This window comes from Balaenoptera borealis (assembly GCF_965194805.1).
Source record: "Balaenoptera borealis genome assembly, chromosome: 1".
Classification (NCBI taxonomy): Eukaryota; Metazoa; Chordata; class Mammalia; order Artiodactyla; family Balaenopteridae; genus Balaenoptera; species Balaenoptera borealis.
This window is the reverse complement of record NC_138860.1, coordinates 76,918,219-76,931,474: the sequence shown is the minus strand read 5'-3', so window position 1 is coordinate 76,931,474 and position 13,256 is coordinate 76,918,219. Positions and strand designations below refer to the sequence as shown.

At 44.4% G+C, this 13,256-nt stretch overlaps 1 protein-coding gene across 1 annotated transcript; it reads right to left on the bottom strand.

Annotated features, from left to right (window-relative positions):
• Positions 1 to 5,048: 5,048 nt before the first annotated feature.
• Positions 5,049 to 10,153, bottom strand: MPZ (myelin protein zero). Its single transcript, XM_082407569.1, is given in 7 exon segments — positions 5,049 to 6,204; positions 6,208 to 6,306; positions 6,408 to 6,468; positions 6,626 to 6,761; positions 7,004 to 7,217; positions 7,461 to 7,627; positions 9,971 to 10,153. Coding segments are annotated over 7 exon segments (936 nt in total). The 5' UTR covers positions 10,038 to 10,153; the 3' UTR covers positions 5,049 to 6,012.
• Between the last annotated feature and the right edge of the window lie 3,103 nt (positions 10,154 to 13,256).

Genomic DNA, 13,256 nt, shown 5'->3' with positions numbered 1-13,256 from the left:
GACAAAAGGATCATGTCTGTGTTGTGATGATGCCTGAATTGTGAAGCAGACAGTAGTAGATGGAGATCTGACCTGTGGGCAAGTTAGGCCCCCCTGCCTGAGTGCGTATTGGGGGAGAGGTTCCCCACTTGCTTCAACTGAACAGAGGGAAAAAAGGGAGGAAGAGGATGACTAGGAACTAACATGGATGGGGCTTCCACTCTATGCCAAGTACTTAGTGACATGGTTTACATATATTCTCAATTTCTTCTTTTAAGTGCACCATAGGATAGATATCAACTTAACAAAACTCAAGGTTCCACAGTCACGTGATTTGTCCCAGGTCACAGAGAGCTTCAACAGGAATTAAAGCAAGACTGGTTTGATCCGTGTTTTAGGTTGCCAAAAACAGGGGTGAGTTCCTTCTTTAGACCATTCCTAATTTTGGGTTCTTTTAGAATAAGCAAAGAGGGACTTCCCTGGTGGTGCAGTGGTTAACAATCCACCTGCCAGTGCAGGGGACACGGGTTCGAACCCTTGTCCGGGAAGATCCCACGTGCCGCGGAGCAACTAAGCCCGAGCGCCACAGCTGCTGAGCCCGCGAGCCACAACTATTGAGCCTGCGTGCCACAACTCCCGAAGCCCACGCGCCTACAGCCCGTGCTCCGCAACAAGAGAAGCCACCGCAATGAGAAACCCGCGCACCACAATGAGGAGTAGCCCCCGCTCGCCGCAACTAAAGAAAGCCTGCGCGCAGCAATGAAGATGAAGACCCAACGCAGCCATAAATAAGTAAATAAATTTTTAAAATGCTTTAAACAAACAAACAAAAAAATCTTCTAGATGACTCCAAAGCTGAGTGCCTAATATGTCAACAGCAGAGACCAACACTGAGTCCCTAATATGTACTACTCCCTGGGGGGGACCAGCCAGACACTTGATGTCAAGTTAATTACATTGGATTTCTTTCATCATGGAAGGGGCATAGATTTGTCTTCACTGGAATAGACGTTTTGGACATGAATTTGCCTTCTTTGCTCATAATGCTGCTGCCAGCACCAACACTGGGGGAATTCACAGAATGCCTATTCATAGTTATGGCATTCCCCATAGCATTATGTCTAATCAAGGAACTTATTTCATAGCAAAGGAAGTTGAGTAATGGGCTTGTGCTCATGGAATTAAGTGGTCTTACCATGTACCCCATCATCTGAAAGCAGAAGCTTATTTGAAACGTGGAATGGTTTACTGAAGATTTACAGCAGCAACTGGGAGACAATACCCTGAAAGAATGAAGTTCTGGCTTACAAAATGCAATATATGCTTTGAATCAGAGACTATTACATGGTGTTTTCTCCTCCATGGCCAGAATACAAGGGTTCCAGAGTCAAGGGGTAAAAGTGCGGGTGGCTTTTTCACTATTACACCTAATAACCAACTCACAGAAGTTTTGTTTCTCCTGGCAACTTTGAGCTTTACTGGTTTGGAGGACTTAGTCTCCAAAAGAAGAATGCTTCTACCATTAGACACAATGGTTCCACTGAATTAGAAGAGGAGACTGCCACCTGGTCATTTTGGGCTCTATACATCACTGAACCAAGAGGCAAAAAAAAAATGATTACTTGGCTGGCTGGTGTGATTTATCCTGATGACCTAGGGGAAGTTGGGATGCTGCTACACAACGGGAGCAAGGAGAGCTATTTCTGGAACCCAGGAGATTGTCTGGGGCACCACTTAATACTTCCTTGCCTAATAGTAAATGTTAACATAGTAACCAAAAAAAAAAAAAAAAAGACAGGACAGATCTTGAGTCAGAAATGGAAGTTTGGATCACTCTACCAGGTAAAGAACTCTGACTATCTGAAGTTCTGGCTGAAGACATAGGAAATATGGAATGAGTAGTTGAAGCAGTTCACAGATATTAATTACGGCTTCTTGACCAATTACAGAAAAGAGGACTGTGGTAACTTGGCATATTTTCTGTTTGCTTGTTTTAGATATGTGTTTGTCTAAGTTAACCATTTTATTCATCTCTCCCTTTCTTCTCATTTTTATGTTATTATACTAGTTGTTGGAAGTGAACTCCAGAATTTAATCTTTAGGTAACAAAAAATTAAGTGGAACTCTGGGTTTAAGGAGTAGCTAATATAGCCAGAGATGGACATGATGACTGGTGGCCTGTTTGAGGAACTGTGAAAAGCTCTGTTTTGTAGTCTGACTTTACCTCCCTTCTCCAACTTCACTCCCACACATAAATATTTGTCCAATTTCTTAGACGTTTTAAGGCAGAGCAGCAAATTCATGTTAAGGGTGGTCGGGCAGGTAAGGAAATGAGAGTAGTGAGAATTCAGGCCCTATCTAGAGGAAAAAAACTATATTCAGTTCAAGATGATTGTTGCCCTGTGACGCTCAAATGTAGCCTTAATTTAAATAAACAAACACACTTCGTGAGGGACAAAAGATGTCTTCCTGGTTGTTTCAATCTCTACTTTAAAATTGTCATGCAGTTTTCAAATACATAGGAGAAAAACCATCAGTGTGTTTCAAGGAAGCCAAGAGATAAAGTGTTATCAGAAAGAGGAAATGGCCATTAATGTTAAATGCTGCTGAAAGGGTGAGGAGGACTGAAAAATGACCATCAAATTTGGTGAAATGGACATCATTAATGCCCTTGGACAGGAGCAGTTTCAGTAGAGTGATGGGGTCAGTGTGTTGAAGGGAGAATGGGAAGTAGGAGATAGTGCCCTAGACTTGTTCAAGAAGTTTTGCTATAGAGAGAAGCAGAGAAATGGGACAGTAGCTGAAGATGCGAATAAGGGAGATATTAGATTGTTATGTGTAGGAAGATATTTCATTTGTGTTGTATTTTTCTCCACAATTACCAAGTGTCTTTTGGTTTCATTTATAATATATTCTGCCATTAAAGAGGTTCAAGATTTTATGTACTTCCTTTAAGATTTCTGGACTTCCTGTCTTGTTTAAAGGCCTTTTCCATTTGAGGATTAAATGAATATGCTTATTTCCTTCAGATACTTGTATTTTATTTCTTAATATTTAGATTTTATTTTTATATATGGCATGAGATAAAGATCTTACCTTGTTTTCTTCTAGACATATGTCAATTGCACCAATACCTTTTGTTAAATAATCCATTAATTTACCACTGAAGTGGAATGTTATTTTTATAATAAAATATGTTCCCATGCTTATTTGCATTTCTGGACTCCATATTCTGGTCTACTGATAAAGACTCTTTAGCTTAGATATTCCCAACTTCATTGAGTTGTGACTAAGCTTCCTCTCCCACCCTGAAAAAGCTATGTAGACTCTATTAGCTTTTATTTTCCAATTTTAAAAAATGTGGTAAAATGCAATTAACATAAAATTTACCTCTTAACCATTTTTAAGTGTATAGTTCAGTGGTATTAAGTACATTCATAATGTTTTGCAACATCACCATTATCCATCTCCATAACTCTTCATCTTATAAAACTGAGACTCTATCCCAATTAAACAATAACTGTCCATTCTCCCATTTCCCCAGCGGCTGGCAACCACCATTCTACATTCTGTCTCTATGATTGTGACTAAGTACCTCATGTAAGTGGAATCACAGTATTTGTCTTTTTATGCCTGGCTTATTTCACTTAGCATAATGTTCTCAGTTCATTCATGTTGTAGCATATGTTACAATTTTCTTTCTTTTTACAGCTGAATAATATCCCATTGTATGTATAGATATACCACATTTTCTTATCCAGTCATCAATTGTCCAGGGACCTTTGGGTTGCTTCCACATATCCGCTATTGTGAATAATGCTGCTATGAACATGGGTGTACTAATATATTTTCAAGACCCTGCTTTTAATTTTTTTTGGATATATACCCAGAAATGGAACTGCTGTATCATATGGTAATTTTGTATTTAATTTTTTTGAGGAACCTCCATACTTTCCACAGGAGCTGTACCATTTTACATTCCCAGCAACAGTGCACAAGGGTTCCAACTTCTCCACACCCTTGTCAACACTTTGTTTTGGATAGTAGCTATCTTAATGGGTATGAGGTGGTATCTCATTGTAGTTTTCATTTGTATTTACCTAATGGAATCTATTAGCTTTTATATTAAAATGAATTTGGGTTAATTTTTCTTTTAAGAGAAGTGGAAGACAGCCCTTGAAATAGATGGAAGCACTCTGGGTTTTGGCAAAGCTGCTGTTAAAAATCTTATCTTTAACGTCTTAACAAGGTGAAGAAATGACTTGTGAGAATCTTGGGTTTTTTGCTATCAGTAACCACCAAGGGAAAAAGATATATATGTTTTTCCATAATTATTTAAGGATTCCAGGATATTAATGGTGTATCATTAGCATACCAACAAACCAGCTAATGAGCTATTAATATTATACCTAAAATGCACCAACAAAACAAAGTTGTGTGTGCATGAGTTTGTAGGGGTGAATGAGATTAGTGCTAGTGTGTAAAGTGTAATCCTTTAGGCAAGATTGAAAGGACTCCATCTTTAAAGGACTGATCCTCAATATCTTAGTTGTATATCAATGTATAGTTTACAAAGGTTTCCATACACAGGATGGAATCATGTGATTCTTACAAAAATCCTGGGAATTCAGTAGGGCAGGTATCATTATCTCAGTTGTTTACAAATGCAGAAACAGGCTTACCTAAGCCAAGTGACTAGCCCTGGATCAGCTTGTGAGTGGCTGGGATATTTTAAAAATACAGATCTTGGTGAAGAGGGAATCTGTTATAACCCATGTAAACGCAGAGCCTGACACACAGTTTAGCACATAGTACAAACTCTGTGTACTATAGTACGAACTCACTGAATATTTGTTGAATGTATGAATGTGTCTTATGAGCCTATTTCAGAGTTCTTTCCACGATACTATGTAACCCCATGCCATGAAATCAAATTCTTAACAACTGAAACCGGTTGGGGAGAAGAAGTTGGGGAGGAGAGGGATTGGGGAAGGTGGGAGGTTGGGGATGGGATAAGGGGCAGGGATTATTCCCAGAAGAATGAGGAAATTGGAGATGGAGGCAGCAGCTTCTGGAAATGTCAGTGTTTATTAAACATTTAAGGAGATTTGGGGGTTTGAGAAGAAATATACAGAATGTAGAAAAATCCTAAGAATCCCCTGTGGCTAGGAGTGCAGCCTCTTCCCTTTCCCCCCTGTTTCCCATTTGTTTTTCCTGCTTTGTCTTTGGTTATTGAAAAGCTATTTCTTAAGGCTCATTTGTCCCCTCCTCAACCCCCTCACCTATGAAGATCCTTTGTCTCTCCCTCTCCTTTCCCGTGACCTTGAGTCCCAGAACAGTGCTCCAAAGTGGTCAGGGGGCACCATTCCTGTAGCTGAGGTTTGAGGATCAGGGGCCCCTCTGCTTGGGCTGGCTCTCCGTTAAGGATTTAATGGGGGGTGGGGAATTGCCAAAGCCGCATGACGTCATTGGTACTCAGTCATGGGGGGAGGGTAGAGCATGGTCACAGATCAGATAAACAAACAAACAAACAAACAAGAATGGATTAAAAAATAAAAAATAACTAACAACCTAAATAAAACCTGAAGGAGAGTCTGATCTGGGTGACCTGGGTGTTAGCTGGGAGGGCAGAGTCTGGAGCTGGGCCACCTGACAGAGGGGAGGGAGGGTCAGAGAGAAGAGAGTCAGAGGGACAGGCTAGGTGGTGCAGGGGATGGGAATATCAGGTGGCCTGGAGTTGAGGCAGGGGGTATCAAGGTCCCTTTCTTCTCAGCGCCAGAGGAACGGGCACCAAACACAGAGTCCTTGGGGCAGGTGAAGCGTAGGATGGAGCCCTGGGCTTCCAGAAAGCCAGGGGGTGAAGGTGGGGGAGAATATGAAGTGCCTGGGGAATGAATTTTGGAATGAAACTTACATCTCAAAGGGAAGTGAGGGCAGGGCAGGGCTGGGGAGCTAAGGAGGAAAGCACCTAGACGGGGGATAGAGGAGCCTAGGTTCCCCTTTTCTGGCAGGGCCTTGGTGGGGGGGGGGTGATCACTTTTCTGAGTCCAGGCCCATCATGTTCTTGAGGGCATTCTTGAGGCTGGTTCTGCTGGGGGACTTGACAGCAGGCCGGAGCTCCGAGCTCTGCTCATCCTTTCGTAGCTCCATCTCTATGACCACCATCTGAGAGCCTTTGGAAGACTCCGCCCCTGACCCCTTACCCCCCGCCTGGCCCGCTAACCGCTATTTCTTATCCTTGCGAGACTCCCCCAACCCTTTAGTCTTCTTCTCACTGGCAGCTTTGGTGCTTCTGCTGTGGTCCAGCATGGCATACAGCACTGGCGTCTGTGGAGAGGAGTGCACGCATCAGTCACCGGTCTGGTGGGGCTTGACTGTTCCCATCCTGCCCCTGACTGCTGCCCGGAGGCCCCCCAAGTCCCGCTAACCTGCCGGCCGCGCTTCGACGAGTCCTTCACAGACTTGTGCAATTTCCCCTTCTCCATGGCACTGCAGGGAAAGGGGGTGCGATGGATTTGGCCCTGTTGGAACCCCTCGTAGAGGGGTCAAGGCTTCCTTTTCCCTTTGGCCCTCCCACCCATTGGGTTAGTCTCCGCCCAGATGGGGAGTAGTGGGTTAGGGAAGGGGAGTCGGCTCCGCCCTTTACCTGAGTCTCCTCTGCAGGGCCGCCTGCCTGCGTAGCCAGCAGTACCGAATCAGGTAGAAAAGCAGCAGCAGCAATAGAACACCCCCCAAAACACCCCCGATCACGGCTCCCAGCACCACCCCGTACCTAGTAGGCACTAAAACGGGAAGGAAAAGAAGTGGGGGAATGAGCAGGGACAAGTATCTTTGGTTCCTAGCCCCACACCTATTCCCTACGGTTCGGGTTGTAAGACACCCCAACCAAGGCTGCCTTCTGCCCACTCTCCCAGAGGCTGAGGGGCATTAGCCCCGGCATTTTGCCCCTTCCCCCAGCCTCTCAGGGAGGCCCGATCCCCTCTCTGAACTCCCTCCCATACCCACATCCCATCTCCTCTCACACCTTTTTCAAAGACATAGAGCGTGACCTGAGAGGTCTTGCCCACTATGTCTGGTGGGTTTTTGACGTCACAGGTGAAAGTGCCGTTGTCACTATAGTCCAGGTTGTGTATGACAATGGAGCCATCCTTCCAGAGAGGGTCCCCTACCCACTGAATGCGCTCTTTGAAGGTCCCCACCTCATCGATGTAGGGTTGTCCCTTGGCATAGTGGAAGATCTATGAGGAATGAGGGGAAGCATGTATTTCTAGCCTCAGGGTGAGGAATTCTGGGCTGGTGACGGTAATGCTGGGGAGGGGATTCAGCCCTAGTCAGGGTGACGAAGATTGCCACTTACCTTGCCAAAGATGGGGTTATGGCTCATAAAGGATTTCCCCTTCCTTAGCCCAAGTTCTCTTTTCTGTGGTTCTTTGAAGCACCCTTTCTGTTATGCAATCTCAGGATTCCCCCCAGGCACTCACCGAGATGGCATCGCGGCCTCCTTCTGGCTGGTAGCGCCAGGTGAAGGAGATGTCATCTGAGACCCACTCACTGGACCAGAAGGAACAGTGCAGGGTCACCTGGGAGCCCACAGCACCGTGGACCTCCTTGTCCGTGTAAACCACAATGGCCTGGGCTGGGGAGAGCACTGCAAACATAGAGAGGGAATCAGATGCACATGTGGGCCCAAAAAGGGATATAGAGCGAGTGAGATCAATAGGAAGTCAAGCCTGAGTCAGAGGCCATAGCAAAGACTGGGACAGAAATGACGAATTCTGAGGTCCAGGTCTCTCTCGCCTAATTGAATAGATGAGTGGAAATGCTGTGTTGGTTCGAGCTCTTCAGCATGTTCATAGAAGAAATGAAATCAGCAGTACCAGAATTCTCCTGAGGACTTCCAGAAGTTGAATTCTGTCTCCAAGTCTAACTTTCCCTTGGGATCAGTATCTAATTCTTAAGCTATCCCTTAGATGCAGGCTTTACAATTTTTAAAACTTATTATAAATTATACAGGTAACACATAGTGCATTCTTCTTATAACTATTCAAGCAATAGAGATAAAGAGAGCTAAAGTCTCTCTTGACCAATTCCTTTACTGTAGTCCCCTCCCAGATATTACCAATGTTATCAGTTTAATGTGTAACAAGTTTCTATGTGTCAGACTCAATATAAACTCAAGATACACACGTACTTATAAGAAATAGTTTTTTCCTGTGGAGCTTTCTTTTCTTTCCTTTTTTTTTTTTTAACATACATTGCATTATAGTCTACTTTTTTTTTTTGCTTAAGAATATATGTATAAAAAGAATATATGTATCTATTGGGAGTGTTCCACTTTGATGCACACAGATCAATATTATTTTTAACAGCTACATAGTATTTCACAGTACAACAAACTCAAATTTCTTGCAGAAAAATTGAAGATAACTAGAGAATGTAAGTCTTCTTCCCTGACCCAGCTGTCTTCATTGCTGAATCTCTGATTGCCATACAGCTGCTCTTGACTGGGGGGTCACGGAAGGAAGGACCTCATATCCCTCTCAGGGGAAGCTTGATTCAGAGCAGGACCCCCAAGCCCAAAGCTCAGATGACTCTGCATTTGAGCCCCTTGTGGTTCTGGTTTGACCCTCCTCACCCTCCTCTTGGCCATTTTGTCCCAGTGCCACTCCCAAGACTCACCCACACAAGGCCATTCCAGGGAGATTATGTGTGTGGGCTGGCCCTGGCTGGGGGCAACTGTAGACCCTTTTGTTCTGTGGGAGGGGGAGGAAGCAACCAAATAAATAGAGACCCATTGTCTGACCACTGACCAATGTTGGGGGCTCATGCCTCCCCTCCCCTCACTGCCCCCCGCACCCCGCCCGGGGTCCATAGTCCCAAATCTCCCACCTCAGCATACAATACCAGTGACTCACCTCCTGGGACTCAGCCTTAGAGCCTTCTTGGGTATCCCAAATGTAACAAGGAAGGTTATTCATTGGATCTAACTTCTATTCCTCCTGTTCAAATATCAACCACTGCCCTTCAGCTCTGTTCAATGGTGCTATGAGTGGGACAGAACTCTCTCTCCCTCTTATACTCCAAGATTCCCTCTCCCCATTTCCCTCACCACGCCCTTCTCCAACTCCCTATCTTTAACATTTTCTCAGGGTACCTCTGAATAGTCCAGTACAGTCCAGAAGAGTCTAGCTTCTAGGTTTAGGACTCAAGGAGCTGACAGCAGAGAATCTCAGACATTCTAACCAGCCCTTCCTCCCCTCCCCCCATTTGCCCTACTTCTCACCCACTGCACTAGGCTTCAGGGCAGTTTGGAGAAGGGAACAATCCATTCAGATAACCCTGCTTTGAACTTCTCTTCCTCACCCAATATCTGCCCTGGGGCAAGGAAGGGGCTGGTCAACTTATGTGGAAGATAGCTTTAGATGGGACAAGACCCTAGAATCTCATAGAACCTCCCTTCTACTCTGTTCACCCACATAATGGACGCAGATCCACAGAGAGAAACTGAGGCACCAAGAGACAAAGGATCTGAGGAGTTGGGACCACAAACCTTGGGCTCCTTCATTAGATCACATTCCCTGACTTTTCTCTTCAGGGAAACTAAGGTTAAGTTACCTTCTGCACGACTAGGGAATGAGTAGGGACCAGAAACCAGATGTCTGAACATGTTCCTTACCAAGCTCTAACACTGCTTCCTACTAGGCCTTCACCACCGCTTTGGGGGCATGTTATTGGTTTCCAACCCGGGTACAGTCAGGTCCACTTCAGGAGAGCTCTCTACACTCTTTTACCTTTTCCCTTCACAGAATACCTTTACCTTTACAGCCTCCCTCCAAACTATATATATATTTTTTCTCTGCATAGAATATCACCTTCCTGCTCTTGCTCACTCTTTCTTTGATTGCAGTGAGGAGCACAGCGAAGGCAGAGGAAAGCTTGCTGAGAGACAACCTGAGCCCCGGGGCCCCCAGACTGGGGTGGCTCAACTTACCCAAAGAGGAGAAGAGTAGCGCAGCCAGGACAGGACTGGGGCTGGAAGAGGGAGCCCCAGGAGCCATAGCTGGGGCAGGGCTAGGGCCTGGAGCGTCTGCGGGGTTGGGAGAGTGGGGGACAAGGAACTGAGCGGGGGTTCCTGGAACCCGCTTAAAATCCCCCAGGGCCCCAGTATGAGGGGGCTGTCCTGAGCCAGTAGCCAATTGCAGCCTGGCATGTGCAGTTGAGAGGTGGTGGGGAGGGGGGCAGAGTGCAGGGAGCAGAAGGGGCATTGTGTCCTCTGGGTGGAGGGGTGGGGGGGACACATACCACCCCATACACTGAGGGCTTTGTGTCTGCTGGCCTCCCCCTGCCCCAGGCTGGAATGTCGGGGGGGGGGGTGAGGGGGAGGGACAGAAAAAGGGACACAAACACATTTCTCTGAGGGACAGATGGGTGGAGGAAACTGAATCCTAAGGCTATGAAAAGGGATTCCTCCCTAGCCTCCATGCCTGAGAGTGGCTCCCCTAGAGCTCTAGGAGTTAGAGGCGGGTTTCCCCCAGAGAACTTTGAAAACAGGATATCCCTGTTATCTTGACTACTATGGGCTGCATTACAGGCTTCTTGAGATGACCAAGTCCTTTGGGTGTCTTTTTTTTTTTCTCTGCATCTTGGGTGATTCTTTCCAGATAAAAAACTTTTTTTCCATGGGAAAATATCCAGGGAAGAATCCCTGATTTTTCCCTTTTTTTCAGGAAGTCCTTCACTGCCTAATGCTGCAGATTAAGTCCATTTCAGTTAAGAGCAAGGCAACAAAATTATATTGAGTGCCAGCCAGCTACATATATGAGTATGCGAATATGTGGGTATGTGAGTAATAGAAAGAGGAATAAAAATTAAGATCCTCCTTCAAGGAGTTCAAAATTTAGTTTGGGGAGACAGAGAGGGGAGAATCAGAGGACAAACCCATTAACAACGAAATATAATAAACCATGATGCTTGTATAGCAGACTGATGAACAAAGTGCTGAGAGTATAAATGAGGGCACATAGAGCTACATTAGGAAAATTAAGTTATGTAACAGAGATTAAACACAAAAATATCAATAATTTTCATTTAATAAATGAAGTTCAGAGGAAGGGGGAGTCATGTCTAGAAGGCAATATTAGATGTGGACCAACCTTTAAGGATGCATGCCATTTTGAAAAGGAGAAATTGGCAGTGAGGGTATCTAGGCAGATAGAACCACAAAAGCAAAGACAAACAGATAAGAAAGTGTGTGTGTGTGTGTGTGGGGGGGGGTGGGTAGGTTTGTGAAGTTTTGGGAATATTCAGGGCAGATCTGGTGTCCTCCATTTTTACTCGATTTGGGGGATCTTGAACAGGCATCAGAGGAAAGGAGTCTGTATAGGAAAGTTGAAGCCAGTTTGTGGAGGGCCTTAAATGACAGACTAAAGGGGGTGGATTTAATTTGGTACATCATAAGAATTTGCTCATGGTTTTGGGATGGTATTTGGGGTTAGGAATGGGAGTGTCTACATGGTCAGAGCTGAGTTTTAAGACAAATACGTTACGTGAAACATTTGAAGAACTAAGTGAAAGAGGCATCCATTGGATTTGTTAATGTGAAGCTTCCGAGGGCCAAAGCAAGATCAATGACTGGAAGATCAATAGCAGAAAACTGTATTTTACCATAACAACTTCCTAATGACTAAATTGTTTACTAAATGAAACTTGTTTTTTGAGGTACCCATTATCGAATGTGTTAGAACACACTCTTGAAGATCAGCTGTCAGCAGCGCTACAGAGGACATTCCTGCACTGGAGAGAAAATCGGGTTGGAGAGCCTGTAAGGTCCCTTCCAGTCCAGAAGTTTATTAAAGTGCTTTCTTTGCCAGCATTATAGAAATGCAAAATAGTATATTCATTTGATGTAGAAATAAATGAATCTGTGCTATTTAAGTCCTGAAAGGAAAAGTACAGAAGCCCTAAATATAAATAAAATCTGAATATTAATGTAACGAATATGTTTTTATTGCTGAACAGGAGTTGCTCTGGGCTGTCTGCTTCACTTCTCCTCACCCTTCCTCCTCAAAAGAGGCTCAAGAACTTTTGCGCTTTTCCGTTCCTTTCCACTTGCTTGTTTTCTCCCTTATGTTATAAGTGCTCTGGAAGTGATTGCTGTGCTTGGGTTCCTCAAAACTGTTTTTATGTATATAAATCAAAGCGAGTTCTCCCCCACCCCTACCCCAGGTTCTTCTAGCAGTGGGTGTCACCCACATAGCCCTGAAACAAGGAACAAGGGAGCGTTGTCTTTGGTTAGTGGGCATCTAGCTCATGCAGCAGCTCAAGCCCAGGAATTGTGAGACATAAAGCTAATCGAGGTGGTTAGAGGACGCTCCCCATGCTCGGAAATGGTGCTCTGAGAGGTTCTCTCCCCCATGGATCTCAACTTGTGCACTATCTCTGTATTGGTGAAGACGGTTCACATAAGAATGGGAAGGAGCCCAAAGTATCTTTACAAAAAAATTTTTTTTAATTGAAGTATAGTTGATTTACGAAGTTGTGTTAATTTCTGGTATACAGCAAAGTGATTCAGTCATATATATATTCTTTTTCATATTCTTTTCCATTATGGTTTATTACAGGATATTGAATATAGTTCCCCGTGCCATACAGTAGGACCTTGTTGGTTACCTATTTTATACATAGTAGTTTGTATCTGCTAATCCCAAACTCCTAATTTATCCCTCCTCCTTTCCCCTTTGGTAACTATGTTTGTTTGTTTTCTATGTCTGTTTCTGTTCCGTAAATAAATTCAGTTGTACCATATTTTAGAGTCCACATATATGTGATATCATGTTATTTGTCTTTTTCTTTCTGACTTACTTTAGTATGATAATCTTTTGGTTCATCCATGTTGCTGCAAGCCGAAAGTATCTTCTTCCCTGCATGTCTCAGTCACCCTATAATACTTTTTAGTCCCACCTGGGAGGGGGAAGGCATGAAACTAGACTGAGAAGTCCTCAGTGAAGAATCTGGGCAAGTCCTCTGCTTTGTGGTGCTAAACAAAATGAGTGTGTTTTTAGAGGTGCTACCTGTGAAGCACCTCTAAAAACAAAAAGGTAAAACGCAGACTGCAGAATTTGAGCCAGCGGCAGTCCTGCGGAAAACTTGTCACTTTCTAGAAGTCAGCTGAGAGAGGCGGGGTCAGAGACTAACTGCGCACAGAAAATCTGCGAAGAGTCGGAACTAGGGAAGAGCCGGAGACGCTCCCAATCCTCTGAAAGAGCTGGTGTCGTCAC